Source organism: Ambystoma mexicanum, chromosome 13 (assembly GCF_040938575.1).
Source record: "Ambystoma mexicanum isolate Mex_15411 chromosome 13, UKY_AmexF1_1, whole genome shotgun sequence".
NCBI classification, from domain to species: domain Eukaryota; kingdom Metazoa; phylum Chordata; class Amphibia; order Caudata; family Ambystomatidae; genus Ambystoma; species Ambystoma mexicanum.
In genome coordinates, this window is record NC_090938.1 from 257,711,847 (window position 1) to 257,738,050 (window position 26,204).

At 42.4% G+C, this 26,204-nt stretch overlaps 1 protein-coding gene across 5 annotated transcripts in view; it reads right to left on the minus strand.

The window, feature by feature from the left end:
* LOC138521162 (zinc finger protein 510-like) overlaps positions 1 to 26,204 on the minus strand; it is a 392,105-nt gene that overhangs the window by 268,914 nt on the left and 96,987 nt on the right. For all 5 annotated transcript variants that reach the window (XM_069633749.1, XM_069633751.1, XM_069633750.1 and 2 more), the window contains exon 2: positions 661 to 787. In XM_069633749.1, coding sequence (XP_069489850.1) covers positions 661 to 787 — 127 coding nt within the window. The remainder of the gene's footprint in view (positions 1 to 660; positions 788 to 26,204) is intronic.

A 26,204-nucleotide genomic window follows, 5' to 3' on the forward strand; every position in this document is an offset into this window, starting at 1 on the left:
CACATGGACCCTCCCACAGACTTTTTGAAATCGGGTGGTGGAAGATACTTTTATTTCAGGTGTCCGCTCTAAGAGTTATGAAATGTTCCTTGCCACATCTTACAATTCTCATTTCAGCAATATTCCACTGAGCAGTGGGCCACTCTTAGTGGTAATGCCCCACAACCTGAATGAACAGGGCCGGACATAGTGATGCCTTTAACGTGATATGAAGGGTGTGACCACCAGTACAGAACTCTGCCCCATTATTGTTTTTAATGGTAGCATGGCCATCGTGTACAGATACTTGCCGCAAACTACAGTGTTTTCATGAAAGAAAAGATTCCCAAAGAAAAAAGGTAGCAAACAGAAGTTGAAAGAGATCAACCAAAGACCCTTGTTCTATTTCTACAGTGAACAGGAAGGAAGGAGCAGGAAGCAGCAGAACATGAGCAGCCAACAGATTGCACTGAGCCTATGCTTATATTGGTAGTGTAAGCCTGTGATCCTAGCAACCTTATTGGTTGCTGCACTGACCTGGATGTTATTAAGGCATGTTATATTAGCATCATAAGTACAGTGTGCTTCAAAAGAACAAAAACAAGCATGCCATCAGTATGAACATGAAACCATTTGGGGCATGTGTTATACTTAAAAATGATTAATTCAATGTAGTTTTACCGAGTGAAATCAAAGCTTGGTGAATTTCCTTCATCACGTTCTTATAAAGCTCCTTCTGCCATTCATGTAACATCTTCCACTCATCATCGGGGAAACAGTTAGCCACATCAGGCAAGGAAAACGGAGACTGTAAAAAAGAAAAATGGACAACACACTGAGATATGGCTTGTATGAAATAGAACATAGTGTGAAAATGTGTCCACTCCTTACTCTCATACAATTAAAACTGATCAAAGACAGCACAAATGTTTAGTGGGATCCATGGCAAACCACCCCTTTTTTATATTGTAATGCTGCTGTTAATTTGGTGAGAAATACACAATGGCACACTACCAATTTCTCTGGTATATATCTAGGCGATGCATGGTCTGCATTAAAAGAAGGAGTGATAGGTTCTGTATAATGTGTAAATGCTCTTCAAATGTACACTTTTACTACAGGCTTTAGACTCCTTTACTACATGTGGGAGTGGCGAGTACAATGAGCTGTAATGTGGAAGTAGGTCATAATTCTACATATGTGACAGTCTGTTGTATGAGCAGGAATTAGGTGTTCTGTATATCTCATTTGCAAAGTGGTATTTTTCAAGGGATAGTCTAAATAATTTCTGTATATCTTGAGATTTATGCTGGTCAAATCGTTGCTCTGTCTCATAAGTTAAGTGTAGTCATTCCCATTGAGAAACCCGGAGACTGGGTTTCATTTTTTGATCTATATGAAACCACATGGCAATAGAGGTGGGGAACCAGAGAATTAATATGTAGAGCTGGACTAAAGCTGAGACAGAGGTCAGGCTTGGCTCCAAGGTCCAAACATCTCCCAAGCCGTCAAAAGAACAATGACAGATGGTATCCCCCCACAATACAAACTCACTCCCGTCTCCATGCCTCCCAATGCCCACAAAACTCATGCCGTGTGTCATGTCTCCCCACTTCTCACAACACAAAACTAATACATGGCAACCTACCATTTACAAAACAATCCATTCATGGATGCCTGCTTCCTCACCCTCCACAATTAAAAAGAAGCATTGGCAAAGCCAACAGTTTTGGCTTGAGACTATTTCATTTCAGAACAATTATATGCAGCCCTTAATAGTCAAAACTAAAAAAGACCAATTGTCCTACCAATATCCCACCACAATGCTGCAAAGTAGTGAATGCCCCATCTCATCATCCCAAGCTTAAAACATGCATTGGCAATGGCAATAGTTTGGGCTTTTGTGTAGGCATGGGAAACACACTTGACAGGCACTGCCGTAGTGGTATTAACTGGCCATTGAGGGTATGGGTGCAAAATGTTGCGAGTACCTGGGCATCTAATACCAGTGCTTGGCAAATGCCTAATAGTCATACACAAGCCAAAACTGTTGGCTTTGCCAATGCTTTTTTTAAAAATTATTTCTTGTATTTGGTTTATTCAACCTTTACAATAATTTTTAAAATCATTGTTTATATTATAGAACAATTAATTTTTCTTCTTACATATAATCAGCAAAGATCAAAATATACACACATTTATAAGATTTCATTGCTAAATAGAAGGTACAAAAGAATCAAGTGCATTGTGCAAGATACAAGCATAATGTGCAAAAATGCAAATGTCGATGAATTCTGCTTTATTTATAACTGCACACAGGTATAGCACATACACATTCTTTCAGAATATTTGTCATTATATCTTATTCAATTACAGTCCATTTGAGTCTGGGTCCTCAGCTTCGGCTTTCTCTGCCAAGTACTGTTTATATCTAGCCCATATGTTTCTGGGTCTGGAAGTGGGTAGTACCGAGTCTATATATAGTTCCTGTGTGTCATTTGTCCATAACATATCCCAGTCCCAATCTGCCTTGGTTGGCGGTATGTTGCTTTTCCACTTCAACAATATTGCCCTCTTGGCTATCAAACTCAGGTTCAAAAGTTTCTGGCATGTTGGGTTCATCTTTCCCACCGCCCCTAAAAGACACACCTGGGGTGACCATTCAATGGGCTGATCAGCCATTTTGTCTAAAGCTGTGCAAATCTCTGTCCAGTAGTCTTTAAATTTTATGCATGCCCACAGCATATGAAAGATGTCTGCATCTTCGGATTGACACCTCGGGCATGTTCCTGCAGCTGTGAGATATATGCTTTTGAGTCTAGCAGGAGTATAGTGTGTCCTGTGCACTATCTTGTAGTGTATTAGTTTGTATCTGGCGTTACATGATATGTGTTTGGTCAATGTGTATATCTGTATCCATTTGTGGTCTTGTATTTGATGTCCCAGGTCTCGTTTCCATTTGTTTCTGGCATTATGGTTCCCTGCTGGGCGTGTTTGAACAATAGTTTTATATAATGTGGAAGGCGTGACTTTCCCGGTTCCTCCTGTAAATATATATCCCAGCCCCATGTTTACCTCCGGTTCGTCTGGAAATGTGGGCCACACATTGTTAATAGTTGCTTCTATGCGCATGTAGTGTTACTTGTGTTTGGCCGCGTTCCCTACTATATCTTTAAGATCTTCCCATGTCACAAAGCGTTTGTCTGGGAATAGTTGTCCCCATTGGACGACACCTCTAGTGCTCCAGTGTGTAGCCACCTCCCCGTCCAAGGTGAATGGCATATGGGGGTCACCCCATATCGGCATGCTCGGATGGTATAGTTTGTCTGTGTCATATATATCAGCAATTCTGGCCCAGGCCGTGATCGTTACCTGTGTAGGGTCAACAGAGTTGTGCTGCTTGGGTCGTGATCGTGTCATTTTGTGAAGTATTGTGGTGGGTTCAGGTGTGTGCCGTTCTTGAGGTGAGCTTACGGGGTTGAGGAAGTTCGTGGCTCACTGGGCGGCGTAATGTGCCCGTGCTGCTAAGTAATAGAGTTCTAGATCTGGTGCCATTAGGCCACCCTGTGGATATGGGTCTGTTAATGTCCTCCAGTTCAGTCTGGGGTGTTCCCTCCACACAAACGTGCTGCAGGCGCTTTTCATTTTTGTGAACAGTGCACGACCTTGCCAGACTGGCATTGTATTAAATAGGTAGAATAGTTTTGGGAGTATTAACATTTTAATAAGAGCGATTCTTCCCATCATTGAGATAGGTAGGGCGCTCCAAAGCATCACCTTCGCACATAGGGCGTCGGCCAATGTGTTGTAATTTAAGGCTCGGGACAATTGGGCAGTTCTAGCCAAGTATGCTCCTAGCTATTGAATATGTATCGAGCTCCAAATGAGGCCATGAAAGTCTTGAGTGCTACTGTGGTTTTTGTGAGTGGGAAAATTTCAGATTTATTGGCGTTAAGTCTTAGGCCAGAGAAAACGCCAAATCTCTTGACTTCTGCCAGGACCCTGCCCAGTGCACGATCTGGGTTTTTTAGATACAGAAGAATATCATCAGCGTATAGTGTTATAATTTGTAATTTACCCTCAATCCACAATCCGTGTGAGCTGTAGCGGGCTCTGAGTAAGCCTTCCAAGGGTTCCATCACTAGTGCGAATAGGAGTGGTGACAGCAGACAGCCTTGTCGAGTGCCTCCTAGTAATTCAAGTGTGTCTGTTAGGTTTCCGTTAACTCTTATCTTGGCGTAGGGGTGTGTGTATAATATTCCAATCCATTTAATGAAGCTAGGGCCAAATCCATAATTCTGCAGTATCCTCAATAGGAAGGGCCAATATACTGTATCGCATGCTTTTTGCATAATCGAGAGAGACCGCTATCACTTGAGTTTCTGCGGGTATTGTGGCCAGGATTTTGTGGCATCGTCTAATGTTCGTTGCCGTGGACCTACCTACACCAAATCCGGCTTGGTCTTCGTGGACCATATAGGGCATCAGTGGGGTTAGCCGGGTTGCAAGTATTTTTAGCGAAGATCTTAGCATCCGTGTTTATTAATGATAGCAGCCTATACAAGCCGCATTCTTCAGGGGGCTTCCCTGGCTTGAGCAATAGCGTGATGACCGCCTCCCTGGTGGTTTCGGGTAACTCCACTTTAATTAAGGCTTCCGTCCATACTGCGTGTGGCCTGGGTACTAAGAGTTGACTGAATTCTTCGTAAAATTCTGCCGCAAGGCCATCTGTGCCCGGTGCTTTCCCATTAGGGAGCATTTTTATTGCTTCCGCTATCTCGGCCTCAGTGATTGGGCTTTCAAAGGTTTCTCTAGTGGTGTCAGCTAGTAGTGTTGTTGGTATTTGGGAGAGATATTGATCTATCTCCTCTTCAGTAGCACTGCACTGAGGGGAGTATAGCTGTTTGTAGAAATCATAGAATGCTTCCTTAACCTTTGTATTTTCCGTGGTCACTGTGCCATTTGCCAATTTTATGCATGGGACAGTGGTCGAGCCTCTCTCGCCCCGCACTGTTCTGGCCAATAGCCTTCCCGGGCGCTCACTCTCCGCGTATCGTCGTGCCGCCGCCGGTTTGTCGAAATAACGAATCTCGGGATCCGCTGCTTCTTTATATTCGTCTAGCTTAGTTTTAATGTCTGAACTCAGCTGTGATGAAGGGGACTGTGCGTATTAAGCCTGTAGAGTGGCGATTTGTGCTTCTAGGCACGCTAAATTTCTACGGATATCTCAGAGGACTTCCGAATTCAGTGGACATTGCATTGCCTCTAACACAGACCTTAAACGCCTGCCATAGTATTGCCTGACTGGACACGGAGCCCTCATTAAAGTCAAAGTATTCCTGTATTTGCTAGGCCAGTGCCGTTCTGTAGATCAAGTCTTGGAGAGCCGCTGGATTCAATCTCCACGATGGTCTGCTCACTGTAATCTCAGGGATTCGTATCGTTAGCTGTATTTGCGAGTGGTCTGAATATGTTCTAGGGTAGATTTGGACATCTGTCACCCAGCTCAATGCATCACTGGCAACTAACCATAGATCTATTCTGGAGTGCATATCATGCACTGTGGAATAACACGTGTATTCTCTTTTAGTCACGTTTAATGCCAGCCATGCGTCCCTTAGGTTTAAGTCAGCCATGTGGATGAGTATCTTTTGTGCTGATCTGGATAGCACCCTTGGTTGAGAAGAGGTGCGGTCCAAATGCACATCTAGAATGGTGTTGAAGTCACCGCCACACACCAGGTGCGCCGTGGGGAATGTAGCCAGTTTTTCAAATAGTGTTGAGTAGAAGTCGGGCTCATCTATGTTTGGACAGTATATGTTAAGAAGGACTATCTCCCTGTCGTGAAGGGAGCCATGGACCAGCACGTATCTGCCCTCAGGGTCACACTCGGAGTTGAAGCAGCTGAACGGTAAAGTTTTATGTATGAGGATCGCTGTCCCCCTCGCCCGACTGGAGTATGTTGTGTAATACTGGTGTGTCCCCCCATTCGGGGCGAGTTGCCCAGCTTGCTGGCGCCCTAAATGTGTTTCCTGGAGGAAAACTATCTTGGAGCCCTGCCCATTAATATATGCTAAGATTTTCCTTTTCTTGATCTGGGATCCCAGGGCACGGACATTCCAGCTCAGCATTTTTATGTCCTCATTACCAGTGTTAGCCGTCATCTAAGAAGTGGACGTAGTTATGTGCAATGACTTCCATTTCTGTTATGACTTTAACATCGTTAGTGCCTATTGCCTGTGTGCTTTTTGTTGTGGTACCCTTCTCTTTGTAACTAAGCCCCAACAAACTTACCCTGCAACCCCCCCCACCCTCATAGTTCCCCAAACTTCAACTATGTCCTTCTTTCCCTCCCCTTTCCCTCCCATTAACTTCTTGTGCACCTGCTACAGGGGGTCTGTAGCGACATCCTGGGCCACCGCTGTTTACGTTCATTCACCGTGTGGCCGGTTCCGTATGCTGTTGCTCTCACTCATTCATACACAAAGGGGGGAGGTGGGGGGGGGGGGGAGTATGCTTAGCTCCTTAGTATGCAGGTCGACTTGAATATGCCCCCTGAATGTGCCACCCGGAGGAGGCCTCGATTTTCCCTCAGTCTGTCATTCGTTATTTTAGTGTTCGCTGTTTTGTGGTTTCAGGATTTCAAGAGTCTTGCTCAGTGCTTGGATGTTGGGCCAGAGCTGGGATGTGGGTTTCCACAAAGTTTGCTGCCTCTTCAGGGAATGTGAAGAAATATGGTTTGTTCTGATGTTCTATCTTGAGCCTCGCCGGGTATAGCATGGCGTATGGAACATGTCGCTCTCGCAATAGTTTCTTGACCCCTTTGAAGAGACGCCGTTCTTGTTGTACCACCAATGTGAAGTCCGGAAAAATACATATAGTGTTGGCTTCCCATCTAAGTTCCTGTTTTTCTCTGGTGGTTTTCAGCACTAAGTCTCTGTCCCTATAGTTTATCAACCGTGCTATAATAGGTCTCAGGTATGCACCCGATTTTGGCTTTCGGGCGAGTGACCTGTGTGTGCGCTCCATGCTGAACGTTGTAGACCATCCAGGATCTCCTAGGAGGTTGCGCAAAAGCTTTTCCACTGCCTGTTCCATAGGTCCTTTCAGAGCTTCTTCTGGCACGCCAATTATGCGAATGTTGTTCCGTCTGGATCTAGCCTCTAAATCTTCGCATTTTGTTTTCATCGTTCCCAGGTCTATTGCCATTGTGGCCACTGTGGACTTTAAAGCTTCCAATGCATCTTCCGTGCCAGATATTCGCGTTTCGGCTTCTGTGATTCGTGTTGTAGTTTTGTCCAGTTGTGTTTTAATGGAGGTGACATTTTCTGTTATCCCGTCTAATTTTTCATTAAGGGCGGAGAACCCTTGCTGTTTGACCAGGAAAACCTCCTGTGGGTCCATCATTAGTACTGGGGTGTCTGGCTGGTCTTGTGGCGGTGCTTCTTTAGACATCGCGGGTTCTGCTTCTTTTCTTGTCGTTGTTGTGTACTTTTCCATGGCCCCTTTTCTTGGGACCGAAGCCCTTGGGCATCGTTTTCCAGCTCCCTTGGGGTAAAGCCCAATTCGTACCTTCGTTTGCGGTGGTCGATACAGGTCTCGTGGCGTGTTTGGGTTAAAAGTCTTTGTCCTTTTTGCGTGCCTTCTAGTATCTGTTCTGCTTGTGCTCCAGCTAGGTTGTTGCTGCCACCGTAAGTTGTTATTCTTGTGGGTTTGTCGACGTCTCCTATATGGTATGCTTAGTGGGTGGGTTGTTGGCTGGTTCTGTGGGGAATTCTTGCGTGTGTCCTATCTGCTCTTCACCCAGGCTCTGCCGTTAAGTGTAAGGATCATTCGGTGGAAGTATGGGCTTGTTGTGCCCTGAGGTTATGATAATGGTGAGCTGTACTCCGGGGGCCCTCCTCGTCCACTCAGCTGTGATCGGTCTTGAAGAGTGTAGCTACCTGCGCCCTTGCGAAGTGTGCAGACTCAATATGGCTTAGAGTGGGTTCTGGGTCCTTTTTGAGCACTATCCCTGGGCTCTGGGTGCTTCCACTCTCAGGGCTGCAGATGATGGGTACCACATTGGTCAGATTGGGGGGGTCGCCTTTCCTAGTAGGGGGGATCTATGACTTAATTCCTCTTTCCTAGTAAGTGTTTCTAGTTCTCTTTAGGCTTGCCAGCTCACTATATGTGTGTCCTGTGGTGTGGTCAGCGGTTTTCAGTAGCAGGCGTAGCCTGGTTTCTGTTAACATTGAATGAGCTATTCCATGATTTCACGTCCATTACAGGCTCGACATATCTAGTGTGGCATCTCCACCTAGATTTGAGGGTTGCTTTCCTACCGTCTGCACCCGACATCAACCCGCTCGCTTCTATCTGGGGATCTTGAGGTGATGGTACTTGTAGTCGTGGGAGCTATTATGTTATTACCCTCTTGGTGGGAAGAGCTTTTATATTGTGCACCGGGGGGGTTGTCTTCAGCAGTATTGGGCTTCCAGTTGGCAAGAGCAGTCTGCAGTGAGCACTACAGGTGGAGGGGCCCCGGTATAGTTGGTTCTTATGTTTACAGTACCACCGAGTGCGGGTCGCGTGTGGCCACCAGCCCGCATTGGATGTCCGAGTTCCTCCTGAGTCTGCTGGCCGCTGTATGGGTGAATGTGGCCTGCTCTGATGGTCGTGGGGGGTGCGCCCCCGCTTGTTATTTGCCGGTGTGTGGATGCCAACGCCTGAGGGCCACGACCCCCCCCAGCCGGGGAAGTGAAAGGGATCCTCCCTCTTCCTCCGGAGCCCCTCTCATGCGACTGCAGCAGGGCACCCGAGGGACAGGCCGCCACGAGGGGAATCCGATGGCGTGTGTCCCCCTCGCCCTACCTTCCGCCAGGCGTGCCACATTCCTCTGAGCTCTGCAACATCCCCACCACAGAGGCCGTGTGTCCTGAGTCAGCGGGCGCTCTACAGCGACCAGAGCGCCTATGACTTTTCGCGAAGCAGATGGGCTAGCAGCCAGCCCCCCGGCCCTTGAAGTGTTACAGCGCTGGGCTCCTCCTCTCGCTCTGCAGTGTATGCAGCGTATGTTCTTCCTCCCGCTGCCTAGGAGCTTCCTCTGGGTTTATCTCTAAGTCTTGCCAGCAATCCAGCTCAAACTTCCCGGGTGCGTTCTCTTTGAGCTGCGAAACACTTGGTTATTTTCACGCTGAGCTGGGTCTTTTAGACATTTATCTCAGCATTGCGGCCCAGGATGTCAACGGAGCTTACATGGGAGCGGCCATCTCTCCTCGTGGGCAACAGCGCCCCCCAATGTCGATGAATTTTAGGAGAGATCAAGAAGTACAGCACTGAGCTTAGATGTGTTCTTTCAATTAATTCCTCACCAACCCAAAGCCATAAAAAAGTAAAATTTGAAAGGTAAAAGCAAGTCTCATAAGGTACAAAAGAGCAAAGTGCAAGATACAAGCATAATGTGCAAAAATCGATGGATTTTAGGAGAGATATCAAGAAGTACAGCATTGAGCATTAGATGTGTTCTTTCAAAAGTAATATTTCAAAACTAAAGTATAATCTCCTGTCACTAAAACAGACAAGTTTTTAAAAAGTGTGAGATATTCTACATCACCTTAGGCATGTTCTTATGAATATAATCAAAAGGTCCCCGAGACTTAAACAATTTCAAATTTTCAAAGCTAAAATTCAAGTGCAAATATTCGTAGATTCAATGTGCAAAAATGCAAAGTGTGCAAAAGTACAAAGTACAAAGATCGATAGATCAAAATATAAATCTCAGAGATATAAAATTGAATATTGCTACGAGAAAAGAATGACTTTGCTACTTGATTAAAACCGAATAAATATAAAACAATTGTTTAAAACCCTATTACCGGAGGACCTTTGATGATGGTTATGCTTTTTGTGATATTTCATCGTCAATTTTCCATAATAGGCGAGTGAGTGCGATAATTAGGGTTTCCTTGGATTCTTCACAACGTGGAAAGCGGCATTTTGGCAGGAAGATGGTATCATTGTCAGGTGCTCAATGTGCCGTTCTTTCTCATGTATGAAATTGGTTCAGCTTGAAACGCATGTACAGTAGTGCATGGAAAAGATTTTAGATAAGAACGGCGCATATTTTTTTTTCTAAAACATTTAGCGTATTCAATGTACATATGATATTGTTACAATCCAATCCATGTCATATAACCTTTTTTACATATCCTGGACGAATAATTAAATCCTCGGTTGAGGCATTAATTTTGGTCAATAATATTTGCCTTTTCCGACAGTAGGACACAAAAGAGTTTGATCCATTTTCACTCATCTCATTGAGATCTTTATACAATGAGTTTGCTGGAGGATTTAAAAATTTGGCATAATTTTTTTAACATTCTCCATTCATATTTAGTGGCCAGCAAAAACAATCCCAGTTCATGACGAATTATAGCGTTAGGAACCGATAGGGCTAAGTGAAGAGTTGATTTTTATTCACAGCCTTGTAATGTATTTAAGAATAAACTGATATCTATCAAGCAGATATCCAGTTCATACAATATGACTGGCTCTAATTTTAAAGTGTAGAAGTCTATCAAGGAAAGCAACGAAAATGTGCAATATTTACAGTAGATTATTTTCATTTGTGATAGAGGTGGTCGTAACTTCCGATTAAGGATTTCTTTCCACATTTTCGCAGAAGATGTATTGCATAAGGTACATCTTAAATATTTTGTGCATAATGGTTGATCTATATAGATCCCTTCGATAGACCAATTATAAGGCTTCCATTTTTTCCCCTCCAGTAAAAATCATGATCTTGGATTTGTTTCGATTCAGTGTTAAGTTGTGCTTGAATGCATACAGTGAAAAAATATGTAGTTTGTTTTGAAGCCCCAATGGGGTGGTATCTAGTAATATAATATTGCCAGCAAATGCTATTCAATGTAAAGGTGTCTTGCCCAGTCTAACAGGAAAGGTGTTAGTTTCATCTCAGTCATCATCCAGATCACTTAAGTATAAATTAAATAGAGTATATGCTAAGTTGCACCCTTATCCTACATAAGTAGAAATATTTTCAGTCAGAGCACCCTCCCGATTGATCCTTACCTTGTATAACGTATTCTCATGTAGCATGGATATTAAAAGAATAATCATTTATGGTATACCCATTTTAGTCATTTTGTCCCACAATATCTCACGTATAACAAAAGCTGCCGACATGTCCAAGGCAGCCATGTAAATTGGATTCGATACTTTACACTTGGTTTATGCCAAAATGTGGGATAGGATGGTCGCATTTAGTGCTGTCCCCATATTTTTACAGAATCCGATTGAACATTTTAATAAAGTGTCCTGTGCTGCAATGAAGTTTTCCAGTTTTTGAAGAATCAGAACAGAAAATATTTTAGCAGACACATCTGTTACTGCAATAGGTCTATAGTTTGCAGGGAGAGAAGGATCCCCCTTTTTGTAAATGGGTACAATTGGTGAAATAGCCAGGATTTAGGAATAATATGTGTTTCAAAAATATATTCCAATTTGACCTTTAGGATCCGCGCCCAGAACTTGGGATTGGATTTGTAAACACAGGCAGGAATGCCATCAGGTCCGGCAGTTTTCGAAGAATTTATTTTGGAGATTACCCATTCTATGTCAATGAGATTCCATTCACATTTACCCATCGTTCTTTGTGAGAATTTTAAATGTAAAGCATCTGAAAAACGCAAGGGCAATTTAAATACTTTTGCAATAGATTCCTTCCATGCTTCAGCAGAAATTGAAGAGTGCAAGTTTTCGCCAAGTTTGTGTTTGTCCTGCTTGAACGTAGACCAAATGGATTAAGTGTTGTGCTTACAAATATATTGTATCATTTTTTGATTTTCAACATTGTGCCTTTTGATTTAAATTTGTTTCAAATTGCTTTTATATAATTGAAGAATACTCTTCTTTTCACGACTGTATTTAACATAGTCTTTTTTATCTCTCAAAGACCGGATTTCTCAATTTCTTTTTGCGTTTTAACAAGTTAAATTCCAGGTTAAAGGAATATTTGTGAGTGCTGTTAAAAAGGTATTTGTTTACTTGCTAAATCTATTAAAATCGGATAATATGATGTTGTTTATTTGCTCTTCTATTGCACCAAGATTTCTATTTCCCTAGGTAATCTCCCCAACCTTTTGTATTTCTACTAAAGTCATGTTGGTAATACGTTGGCACAAGTTGGAGTTCCAGCGCAGAGAAATTAAGGGATGCTCTACTTCAATTAGCTTCAAAGCTGAATTAGTACAATATTTTGGCATAGGCATAGATATCCCTAACTGAATTAACAAATGGTTGCTCATATTGCCATCATGCACCATCACACGCTCACAATAGTTAGATTGTTCTTGAGATACAAAAATAATCGAAGAACAAGCTGCACCACATTTCCAAGTGTGTTTCGGAGAATGATCTGCAAATTTGACAAAATGTATGTCCCATTCAGAAAAATAATCAACCGATTTTTTGCCTCTGCGTTTTGACATTCCTTTCAACAGGACTTCAGTGAAGGATACGCATAGTGCTTATAAACCACACTTTTATTACACCCATAGCATGCATTTACAGCTCCAATAAAGTCATTAACTCTCAGAAGAATGCTTTGAAAAACCACTGGCAAGCACTCGAGTGCAAAGTTGGATGTCAAGGCTTGATTATAGCGAGCTCAAACGGTTCACATGAGGTGGTGTTTTAGGCGGTGGGGGGCAGGAACTGGGTGGGAATGGCCTTAAGGAGGCTGGGGAGATGGACAGGAAGCAGTGTGCACGGCGCACAGCCAATTTAAGAATCTGGTGGCAGTATCATAACTTTACTCACTGTTATAGGGGGCCCGTGGGTGCCGGGCCTCGTAGATGAAGGGGTCTGCAGCCAGGCCCTCTGCCTTAGTGTACAGAACTGGCGCCGTCCTAAATTACATGCATTAGGCAGGAGTCAGATGGCATTGGCTGCCGAGTGGAAAGCCGCTCTGCCCTTTTATTCCTCTTCATCACATGGTCTGTGCCACGTGTGACCACGAGCCGGGGCGGGGCGGGGCGTACATTACAACATCCCATGCCAGGTGTATAAAACAAAACAACAATACACTTAATGACACTAAATCAAAATTACATACTTCCATATACTACAATTTTGTATTTACATTTTGATATTTGCTCAGCTGTGTGCGTTCTCAAACAGGAAGAGGAACCCTGTTTTGCATTTGCTAGGGTAAATCGTTGAGAAAAGTAGAAGAGATATATAGCCTTTTCAAAATTCTAAATTGAAATAAAGATGTCATAGTAACCAAATTTGTGTGAGGAATTAAGTTTTGTTGTTTGTCAATGAGGTTAGCCAGATTACTAACCACAGTGACAGGAGGTGGATGTGATCCAAGGGTTCTGTGCCAAATGGTGGGGTCCAGAAAACATTGAGATCCAGAAAACATAATATTGGTTTTCGCAGTGTTGAATTTGAAGGGATTAGCAGTCATTCAGACCGAGACCTTCGGTATACAAATGGAAAAATGTGAGTTTGGTTATCCGTGTGCAGTTTAATTTTAGCCAAATATGTGTATTATAAACGAAAGGTGATTTTTTTTCTGGTGTGATTTGAAACCATCCAATGCCACTGTCTGTGACTGGTTTGCCAGATAGTTCTTGATACATTTAAGAGTGACATTGATGAGTACTTCGTGCAACTCAGTAAGATGGTAGCATCCACAGTATTGAACTCAAAAGCAAGATTAAGAAGTGTCAGCACACTTGTCTCACCACTATCTGCTAATTTTCTAAAGTCGCCTACCATTGAGTTTCATACCAATTCAGTGCCCCAACCTTGGCAGAAAAACAACCTTGAAAGGAATCAAAATGTGGTTGGTTTAAAAAATGTTTGGTAGTTGCTGAGTGGCTATTGTTTTATTTATTTAAATAAAATAAGGGAAACGCAAAAGAGAATGAAAAGTAACATAACACTGGGGCATAGTGTGGATTTTTTAAAGGGGTGGGACTACAGCAAGTTTAATGTACAACCGAATTTCATGTGATTGAAATTAGCTTCTTTTCAAAGGTTGAGATACAGGACAAACACGTCCAGGCTTGAAGCAACTTTTATCAGACAAAATCTCTGAGACACCTAGACGGCTTTGAGTTGTTTACTTGGTTAGCTGTTTTGATTCTGGAGAAAGATTTTCAGAACAATGAAAAGTGCTTTTGAAATATTCAGACTCAGAAAATCCTAATGGTGTAGTACTGGTTTGGCTTTAATTATGTTTTCTTATATAATCTAGCTGACACTTAAGGTTTCAGCACAGCCTCAGAATTTTTGTTATTTGACATGTTTTTTCTAGTTGTCATACTGCATGGTTTTGGCACCTATCTTTTACCGGTTAGCTTGGAGCCAATACATGAAAGACGTCTTCCGGTGTAGCCCTTAGTTGGCAAAGCACCTCCTGAGGACAATTGGTGGCAGATCTATTACTGAAGCCAGAGTATCACTTCATACATTTGTTGGTCAATGCAGTCTTATCCATGTATTTTGAACCATGGGCTCTTGTTTGTTCTAGCAGATGTCATAACCACCAGTCAAACTAAGTAGCTAGGGCAATCAGATTTGATAGGGTCATTTAAGGTAAAGGTACCATTAAAGTATGTCCCTGTTTGTGCATAAAACTTCTTATAATATGTATGACATTTTGGGAGGCCCTATTTTGATTAATTTAGTTTGACTTTAGGATTAGAAATGTATTTTAGCTTACAGATAAAATCACTTAAAACACTAAGTTGAGAACATGAAGGGATAAAAGATGCAATATGGTTACTAATTGCATCACAGAAGTTATAACTGGAGTTACGTGAACAATAAATTATTATTAAGTCAGTAGTACTATTTGAACATGTGTTACATTTAATATGTCCACAGTCAGTATCTACAATATTGGGGTTGTCAATTTCAGTCAGGTGAAGAGGGACCCTGAAGCTGTTATTTCTCATCATCTCCTGGCCTATTTTTTAATGTAAGCTTCAAATCCTGAATGCAATATATACATTTAGCGTCAACAGCCATAATGGGTCGCCACTTCTAGATTTTATTTTTATTTCAGGCACACAGTGGGCCAGCATGGGCAATTGTGAGGCTTGGGCTAGACCGGAGAGTGATCATTATCCTCTAACAATACGCATCAATGGCCAAGGGTCTAGGAGTATAAAACATCAAGGTCCAACACATAGCCAATCACTGACTATAAGTGGGCATGCCCGCAAGTCGGTTAAATGGGCCAATGTGCTTGAACAAGGTGTTAAAACCAGCAATGTATGCATCCATAATCCCCAATAGAGGTCATTTGTGACTCTGAGAACGACGATATGTTTGTATTGGAGACTTACGAAAGGCTCAGAGTAAATCTGCTTCGACATATCTCCCACCATGGGAATGATAAAGAAGAAAGTTCTATGTACAAATGGTTGGTACGATGACGAATGCCCGGGGGGCAAAAAGAAACTGGCGGTCTGTGCAGGTGCTAAGGAGGGGGTTGATAAATTCAACCTTCGTTGGGCACGATTGTAATATATAAAAATAGTACTAGCCCAAAAAAAAAAAAAAAAAATGAATATGTGAATATAAATGGGGATCCTTGTCCGATGCCCTACAATCCCACAACAATGTGCTATTCTGGGAACTCGTAACAGACAGGGAACTAAAGTGCGATCACTTGACTGCTGTATTAGTGCAGAAGATTGGCGGCAACATTTTGCAAGTTTGTATGGCGGTTCGGATGTTGTAGTCTCCATTGCACCAAATAGTATTGCTAGCGACTTCCTAATTCTTGATCATCTGTGCATCTCAATAGGAGATGTAGAGCAAGTTATTAACTCTGATAAGGGTGGTAAAGCAGCAGGGCCCGACCTAATCCCAGCTGACCTGGTCAAGGGCGAGGTGTGCATCTGGGCCCCCGTTCTGGGCAGGGTTTTTAATGCCATTATAAGGCAGTGTGTAATCCTGGAATCATGGCGGAAGGCCACAATAATTCCCCTGTACAAAAAGGGTGTTAGGAATGTTCTGGCCAATTACCGCCCGATACCCCTCCTGGCCAGTGAGGGCATACACTTTGGAAAAGTTATTTTCATGTATCTACAAGGCTGGGTAGATAGAAACAATGTTATTATTGACTTCCGGGCCAGTTTTAGAAGGAATAGAGGTATTTTAAATCACTACTTTATTTGATATTACAAAAATACACAGTTCTGAAAGGAATTAAACAATATGCTGCATTCCTTGACTTAAGGACTGCGTTTCACTCAGTTTCCAGAGAAACACTGTGGAATCTTTTAACATTACGCACAATTCCAGCCCACCTGATCTGGATAAATAAGCTTTTATATTCTGGAAATATTGCTTTGGTGCGCTATGGTCTAGGGGTGAAAATGCAACCACTTTTGTTGTTAGTAAGTGGGTGACGCAGGAGTGTGCCCTAGCACTCCTCTTATTCAACTTGTATATACAGGAGATAATTGATGCCCTGTTGCGGGGTTGTCAATATTGATGACAACCCCACAGATGGCTGTAGATATGTATCGTGCTTTATTCTACGTGGAAGATGCAGTTTTACTGGCTACAACCCTGCAAGGATTGCATAAGTCTCTGGTGATCTTTGTGTCAAGTTTAAGGAGCTGTTATTGCATTTGATTATTGATAAATCCAAAGTATTGGTGTTCAAATCACAATTCACAAAATCCAGGCCCCTGGTGCTTAAGACGGACAGAGTGCAGCTCGATCAAGTCAAGTATTTTGATCATCTTGGGGTACGATTGCAAGCACAGAAGGCGGGGTGGCGCAAGTGGGAGGCTCGGTTACTACTCTGGAAAAATGTAATGGGTCGATCAATGCCTTCCACGCAAGACATTGACGTGGTGCAATTTCCCCCGCTCTGGACTTGTATGGAAGGCAGGCTATGCCTGTGAGCCTATATGGGGCAGAGTTATGGGGCTATGCCAACATAGCTAAACTTACAATAAGTGAACAAAAGTTCTTGAGAAAACTGGTTTTGTTACCAAAGAGCGCTCCCTCTGCCTTGGTACTTCTGGAACACAATGTTACTCATGTGGGCGCCATGGTTATGCTTAAACATGTTCTCTTTTTGTATAAGATTGTGGTACCAGGAAGGGTTTGAAAAATCTAGAGACGCCATATGTCATCTTATGTCTATGGATGGAGGGAAATCAATTGACTCACTCTGCCATGTTAAAAAGACTCTTTATGGTGTGGGAGGAGGCAATCTATGGGACAACCCTTGATATCCGCCTGTTGGAATGAAGAAAATAATAAGGAATGCAGTGGTCCTAAGAGCTTTGGACCGGTTAGTGGCTGATGTTATGAAGTTGATGTTGGGCCCTATGTACCTCAAACTCAGCATACCTGGCCAAAGCCTTACTTGGATATAATTACACCACCGTTTGAAATATCCCTGTATAGGAGAATGAGACTAGGAATTCTTCCTCTGGCTGGCTTCACACAATCATGGAATGAATTTAAGCTGGATCTATGTCCGACGTGTGGGACGGCAAGGGAGTCTATGTTGTATTTTATGTTGATCTGTGTAAAAACAAAGCACCTTCGGTGTATGCATTTGAAACCAATAATGAAGGAAGCAGGGCTAAGGGATACTGGCTCAGCTATGATTTACTTGAGGCAGAGCCTACACCTTCATGTTGTTTTTGCAACTGCCCGGTACACTCACAGGTCTTGGCTGTTAAAAAAAGAAGTTATTGAAATTCTGTTCCAACCAAGGCTAAGGATACAGCGATAATTGCCCGAGGTTGCGAGCAGGGCTCCCCTCCATTTGAAATTAATGTAGTTTTCTTATGAAATTAAAAATATTATACCATGTTTGTAACTTATGTATTAACTTGAAGGTACAATATTCAATACAAGTATGTGGACAGACTGATTTAGCGTCATGATGTTTATCTCCGAGAACCAAGTTTTAGTTATGCGTATAATATCCAGCTTTCATGTCTCAATTAGGTCATTTACAAATATTCTGTTCTTGACTGAGTATGAGGTAATAAAATAGCTCTTACTTCCTCTGTTAGAAGTTTCAGAAACCAGGGAATAATAGCACTTTAAGACCATGTGCTTTGAGTTATCGATACATTTTTATAATACATTAGCTGGCAAATGTACAATCAGTGCACAGTTGCTTGAAACAAGGAGGAGAAACAGTTCCTTTAGCATCAAGAATTTCTGTGGGGATTGATTTAGTATCCTGCCTAGTTCTGGCGACCAACTAGGTGTTAACTCAGGGTAACATCTATCTCCCTGAGTTACTGAATGTTGGGCTCACGGACACTATAGAAATGGACCCTGTGGTCACCCATCTTGGTCCCTATCACATGGCAGAGGTCAATCAGTGAGATAGCAGAAGCCAGTGTTGTGGTTCACATTTTCCCCACACAACATTCACAATTTGGCAGGTCAGTCCTGATAGCTTTGGTCGTGGCTAATCAAGCTGTTAGACCAGGCAAGATAATATGTGAGCACACCCTCCCTAAATGAGAGCATAAAGCGCTGTCTGAGCAGAGACATAATTACAACATGGAAACAAATGTTTTTGTTTAAGGGAACCTGTTTCTCTGCGCTTGATGTTGGCAGTGAGTGTTTGGATACTGCTGCAGCATCACGCAGCACATGAAACTATTCCTCTGAGGGAGTTTGTGGGGCCTGCTGCGAACTCTGCGGTTCATCGGATACAATGTTACCATCTCAATGCACGCTCAGTAAGACAAAGTAGTTCAATCGTTCAGCCAGTGTGTTCAGGGAAGGAAGGATAGCTCAGGGGCAAGATAACGCGACACAGCACAGGTTTGAATCCCGGTCTCATGCTTAGAAACCACTCACTGGTATTAAGCATGTTATAAAGGAACGATAAAATAAATAAAATACATTCATAGCCTTTAAACCACATATGGAAGGCATCTCAGAGCTTAGTGCTCCGGTAGGGAGAATTTTCATTTCTGTGCAAAAATCCTTTCACCTTAGAGACCCCCAGCTGTTTTGCTGGACTTAGGACTTTTTAATTTTCACCCTGGAGTGAGACCTTTTTCTCACTCCCTCATGTGTTTTTACCTGATTTGGATTTTGTGTTTTCATGGTTTTAGGAGTCTGACAAACTCCATAGGCATCTGCTTTTTGTATGGTGACACACAGCACCTTCAGTTCAGTGTCACAGATAAATCCCTTTAGATTTCTCATAAGGTTTTAATACCTTTTCTTCTGTGAACTACAATTCCCAAGAATAGTAAACTGAAATGTCTCCTTAGAAACAAATTATAAGACTCATTTCATGGAATACCAGAGGTCATAACCACCTTCTTAACGGAGTGACTGGGTGTGGGTTGATCATGACATAACTGCTTTTCAAGAGACCTGGTTGGTGTTTCCACCAATCTGGGACTCTCATGTGGTTACCATCATCCCAGCAGTAGAAAACTCCTTGGGTCGTCCCAAGGGTGGATTTATGCTTGCTGTCAAGAAAAATAAAGGCTTCCATGTTTATGCGTGCAAGGTGCCCTCTCCTAGTTTCCAAGTGGTTAAATTAACTAGAGATCTAGTGGTTATAGCCATAATAAATGTCTATTGGAGCCCCCAGACATTAAAAACGGATGCATTTTTTTAACAATTCATATTGATTCTTGATGCGCTAACAGCAGTACGACAAATTACCCACACTATTATTTTGGGTGATTTCAATCTTCATCTGCATCCAGGAATGGACATCGAATTAAGAGGCAATGATCGAATTGAGAGGCAATGAAGAAATTGGGTCAACTTTAATGGCTGAGCGAAATTTTATAATGCTAAATGGAAGTGTGCCAGGAGACTTAACCTCGCAGCCTCCGTGGCACAGACAGTCCCAGCAAGGGACATTGGATTATATTTACATCAATTGTTGTTTTATGAATGCTATTAAATCTTTGAGGGTGGTATACTACAATTTAAGTGATCATAATAGTTTACGGCTAGAGTTTTACTTCCCATATCATTAAACCAAATGCAGCTGAACACTAATGTTCCAAATCTTGTTTCAAATAATCAAGGTAATCGGCTGAAATGGACAACATCTTAACCTACAGTTGCATGATCTATATCTCACGCTGTTTCAAAATCCAGAGAGCGACTATGTCAATGCAATGCAAATGTTTGTTCAAACAACCCATGCAGATCTTAGTAGAACACAGAAGCATCACCACAGCTTTGACAATACTGTACAGTAACAAAAAGCACAATTAAGAAGAGAAATCCAAAACTTAAATCGATCAAATAGTTTTGATAAATGTACCAAAATAAGACACCAAAAGGCAAACTACAAAATGTGGCTAAAGGAGAGGCGTATTAATAACAAGATACACAATGGCGAACAAATGCTAAAATACATTACGAGCAAATCAACAGCTGGTATATGGCCCTCCTGAATCAAACTACTAGCGGCCCCTTAGCCGCGACTCAAATCAATTCGATTTCAAGTAACGAATGGCAGCGTTACTTCCACAGCATGAACACAACACCTTTCCCGAACATGAATGTACAACTTACCAAAGAAGGTTGTGGACATGAATTTCCAGCTCAAATTGAGGACATATTGTATTGCATGGGCAAACTAAGTCGTTCGTGTGCCAGGTGGCCGGATGGCCTTCACAATGGCATGCTTAAAAAACATCCACAGGAATGGGCTGAGATCCCATACCAAATTTTTAAAAATGTCTTTACAACTGGCAATATTCCAGAAACGTGGAAGAAATCAATAATATTACCGATATTTTAAAAAGGTGATTGCTCAGACCCTAAATCTTATAGACCCATAGCGCTATTGGACACTCCGGGTAAGATGTTTACCAGATTATTGTTGAGCTCGCTAAATCAATGGTTAGATGATAAAAAAAATACGGGACCCCTTTCAAACAGGGTTTATCCCAGGGCTATGGACATCAGTAAATATCATCACGCTTACTAGCATCATTCAACGTACACGCCGTCAAAAACAAGCAATATACATTGCGTAGATAGACTTTAGAACGGCATTTGATGCTGTCCCCCGAGAGTTATTATACAAGAAACTTGCTATTCTCCAGTGCCCTTGGGCAATCCTGAAATGGGTGATTGAACTTCACTCGTACACCACAATCCAGATAAGGTGGGACAGTGCTGGGCTGTTAACAGACGTGATAACAACTGAACGAGGCCTAAAACAAGGCAGTTTATTAGCCTCAACGTTGTTCAACTTTTTTTTATCTCAGATGTGGGAGTCTCTTTTGAAGGTTTGACCACAGATTCCCCCAAGTTAATGGAAGTCCCGATACAATGGTTGTTATACGCTGATGATATGGTGTTGATCTCCCAAACTACGAAGGGCCTACGATTGTTATTGCAGGCACTAGATCAGTATGTACAGAGAAACTGCATAACAATTAACATCGACAAGTCAAAAGTGATGTAGTTCGGCTCAATTTATCAGCGTAAGGCTGTCCTCTCATGACCCCTCCAAAAGGAAAAACTATCATCGGTATCCTCCTATAGCCATTTAGACGTTTGCATCTCTAACCAATGGAGCAATGAAAGATACCACCATCAAATTGCCCAGAAACTACGAACAGCTGTGTCGCAAGCTAGGATCATCAAGGCCAAATTCTGCAGATATTCTATACTTCCCTTAATAACCTATTACAAACAGAAAGTTACCCCAATATGAACATATGGGTCAGAAGCAAAGCCATGTCAGATGTAGAATTATTGGGCTCTAAAAGAAGGAGCCTTTTGGAAACAGGTCTTGGGGTTGCACATGTCTGAGCCAATAGCTATTGTAAGATATGAACTAGGACTACTATGGTTATTTGCTATGGCAAAATGGAAACTTTGTTCATTGTACCGCAAATGTCTTATGGGTGAAGTAACATCAGGTCTGTTGAAGATTACCTCTGGCTATCTGAAAACCTCCATGGACCCATTTCCCAAGAGTTGCGTCTTCAAGCGCAGAAGGTTCTTGACGGCGGATATTTCTGTAAAATTGTTCATAGAAAATACCAACAAAGCAAAAAACGAATTATGGGAGCGTGATTGGATCAAAACAAGAGTCGCCTGTTGTGACTAACATCTTAGAAAACCCGTTTAATTTGAAGCGCCACAGTATTGTGGAAAGTTATCTGGTTACATTTCCCAACTCTAACCTCCGAGATGATTATCTGCGCTTTAGACTCAATCTATGGGCCACTCGTGAGGTATTAAGCGGAGGAAAACCGATTGATCCAAAAGATATACAATGTCGATTCTGTAATATTGCTATCGAATCACTGACACATCTATGTACAGAATGTCCTATGACAAGTGCACAAAGAATATTACATCTCAAACATTTCTTTGTAGATCAAGGTGTCATGACAAGCGAAAACCTATGGTTACTGTTATTTCACACTGTGAAAAAAGCTGTTAGATATGCTACACTCAATCTGCTATATCATCTAGGTCTGAAAGAGAAAGTTAATAACTATAAATCGGGTATTTCTATTTCCAGTAAAGGATTAGAATATCGCAGTGATCAGTAAAAAGAAAATGTAAAAATGATTTAAATAGTTTTCATTTTCGGTCAACTGCAGCCAGTGATGAAGTTACAAATTGGTTATAATTAGTTAATAATCTTAATAATTGTTTAGTATTTTCACTTAAAGAAATAAGAGGACAGGAAATAATTGATGATGTAATCAGGAAAACCTGATCTGATTTGATTTTCATATGTTTTTCTTTGTAGATATTGGAAGATGGTTTTATTCGTTTTTTATTTTAATTATTGGACATAAGTGTGATGTAAACTTGTTTTGCATTTTTGTAAATTGTTGTAAGGTCATACATTTTTCATGACCAAACCAACTGATCTTAATAAAATAAAGTAAACTGAAATTTACTTTACTTACCTTTTCTCTTGGTAGGTCCAGCACACATCTTATGTGGAGTGCTGGGGGGTAACCTAGTAGCCCCTTATCCTACCCTCACATGTAACATTTTTATGTTACCCTCACTACTTTAAATGGCTGTTGACAGTGGTTTAATTTGTCCTACCATTGTGCTTTTCTACCACAGGCAGAACCCTCAGCCTCTAGTACAGCACCCATGGGTGACCATTTTGTCAAAATGGCCCCCGTCTTCTATTTTCGCCATTTTCTGCTTGTGAGGTCTTTCTTGGGTTTTACTCTCTGCTTTCAGACAGGTTTGAGCCCTTTGTTTGTCTTGCCTTTGGCGGGATTCAGCCCTGAAGCCCGCCCCTGGCTCCAGTGTGTCTGGAATGTCAGGATGTGAGGGAGGGACCCGCTTCACCCCTGCCCTTTGTCTCTAAGAATGTCTGAATGTAACTAGTCGTGATTGGCTGGCTGGCTGTCCTTTTAGAACAGCCACCCTGCTGTGTGACTGACAGCCTAGGCTGTGCATGAATGGAAGAAACCTGCTTAAAAGGCAAGGGTTTTGAGACTACAGGCAGAGTCGACCACTGGGAGAAACACCCGGCGAAGTAACCGTGAACAAAGCTTGCTGCAACCTCATGGACCTTTGAATTACCCGGAGAAGCCCTGCTGCTGTACTGACCTCCTTTTTCACCTCGACAGAGAAGGGCCGGACGGAACGACTTATCCTCTAAGGTTAGTGGGACCAACTAACCTTGAGACAAACTCCACTGGACCACCATCCCTGACTGGATGTGCTTCTTTGTTGCTGTGAGAGACAAATGCCAGGGGTCAAGTGTCCGTAGTCGAGTGCAACGTCTGCCGTGCAAGGAATCCAACCTGAAGCTCTAGGAGACTCCTAAGGACCATCCCAAAGCAGGACCTCCATATCCAGAGTTCCCTCACCAGAGTGCCGGACCGAGGGAGCAAAGAGATTCCAACCACTGTCCGAGATCCGCATTGGTGCTGTTTGCTAAGCACTGAAACCGCAAAGTGCCACTGAACTGAAAAGAGCCTGCAGCTGCCGATGACCTCCCAAGTGCTGCCGCAGGAGCCCTCCAGACATCCTCCCTCATGTCACCACGACTGAAGCTCAGGAACAAGGGTCTGCATCACTGCAGCAAGACAGAATCCAGCTGGACCACTCTTTTTCAAACCAGCGGTACTGTTTAGGTTTGTGGTACTTACCTCATTGTCTTTAGCCATGCTCTTCTCAATTTGGGAATTGCTTTGGCTTATCTTTTAGAGTTGATTTCAACTTTCTTCTCACAGGCTTCACAGCTTATGACCCTACAAGTGATTTTTCTAACAAACTAACTTTGTGTAAGACTTTGATTTAAGAAGTGCATCCGATCCATAGACTGTCACAAATGACTTTGGCTGTCCTGGCTCCCTGAAGACTCTTCTAGCCCATTGACTTTGATACTGTGTGTCCCTCATATGTGGTAACTTGTTGTATACTGTTACTGCTGGGAAAGGCTTATCTAGATTTCATTGGGAGATTTAGTTGTCTTCACATGTACTGAGAAACTGGCTAACCTTTTTCCTTCCCCAACCTCTCCTTTCTACAAACCTCAGAATCTGCAAAGTTTACTAGTTTGATACATAGATGCCATTACTGTCTTTGTGATTGAAGTCACCTCAGGTTGTAGGAATTGTGTAAGAAGCATATCCAAAGATTATCCACCAACTTGTTTAGACTCTGGAAAGTATATTTACATTGTTACAATGAATTGCCTTTTTTAAAGAATGCTTATTAAAAAAATTGATGTTAATTAAATAAATAATTATTTATAACTGAAACCTTGAGTGGAAGTGTTAGTTGGCTACTTGCATTTACGGATTTCCTTTGTGCAGCTCTACAGCTCACATTTACTCCTCTTGAGATAGGCCTGGCTGCTCAGTCACACTACCAACATGTGTAGTACAGACCTATACCAAAAGGTGGGTTACCTAATACCAAGCAGATAAGTCTTGTGTAGTCTCACACAGTCTGCCTGCACCAATTCTTACCTTACACGCAGCACTTGGATCTCCTATGAGTGTCAGTGGAGTGACTAAACCCTAGATTTGGCAGACAGGCCAATTATAGACTTTGTTCAGCCCCATGGTGCTCAAAACCGCCACAAGTGTACTCTAGTAGAATAGTCAATCACAGCCCTCACCAAAATCACAGAGCACAGGTGAAGACCCTCACTAGAAGGCCCACCCAGGGGTAGGAGGGAACATAATATAAAAGCACCCTACCTTGATCAGGCAGTGTGGAATGTGAGAGCAGGAGACTCATTTTTGGAGAAAACTAGGGATGGGAGAGTGGTGGAAAAATCATAGGCTGAAGGGACATAAAGTGTAGACAGGGTCTAGTAGTGGAGAAGAGGAAGTCCCCCAGAGTGTCATTGACGGGTTGGTGACTTCTGAGGGAAAGAATGGACACAAATAGGTGATAGCCAAGGAGTCAGCAGTATTTGACGAATTTGAGGATGTCGTCACTTCTTCTCTTTGGGGAAGACCTTTCCCAGGGTGCCAGGGCGGTGCGTTCAAGGTACAATAATCCCCCTGTGGGCGGTGCACACGGGGAAGATGACCTGGGAAGGGAAGCCCCTTATGGGACCAGGGACGACCATCTTCAAGAGATGCTGTATTACCATGCTGAAACTCCTTCAATCCTGTTTCAGGTATTAAACTCCCCTTCCATCTGTCCTGATAGCAGGCCTGGCAATTTCTTTAAAATCCCACTAGACCTGCAGGTCGAGTTCCTTAGTTTATATACTCGACCTAAGAGAAATGCACTTGCCCCAAGGTGACTAGTGACAAAATATTTACCACTGCTTTTTGTAAAATGGTGCATGTTGCCATAAGCCCACTTCACATTTGGTGCACTGCTATAGAGCATGCACAGAGAAACTTGTATTTGCCATTTACTGCAAACAAAGTGTGTTTGCAGTAAATAAAAAATATGTTTCGAACATCCCCATACTCGCCAGCAAGGTAAAGTATCAAGCAAATGGTACTCACCCTTCATACAAATGACCACCAATGCTAGTGGACTAGTAGATTTTGCAAGCCCTGTGATAGTAATGATATGTTTGATTGTGAAACTAACCCAACTAATTCATGCGTTCAGGCTAAAGATCTATCTAGTATTTACATTGACTTAATAAATCTGAAAGCATGTGCTGAGATGAAGAAGAGGACTAAGAAGAATGTCACTTGGGTAAATCAAAGTGAGCAGTCTAGTCCTTTGACAAATCTGATTGGTTCAAG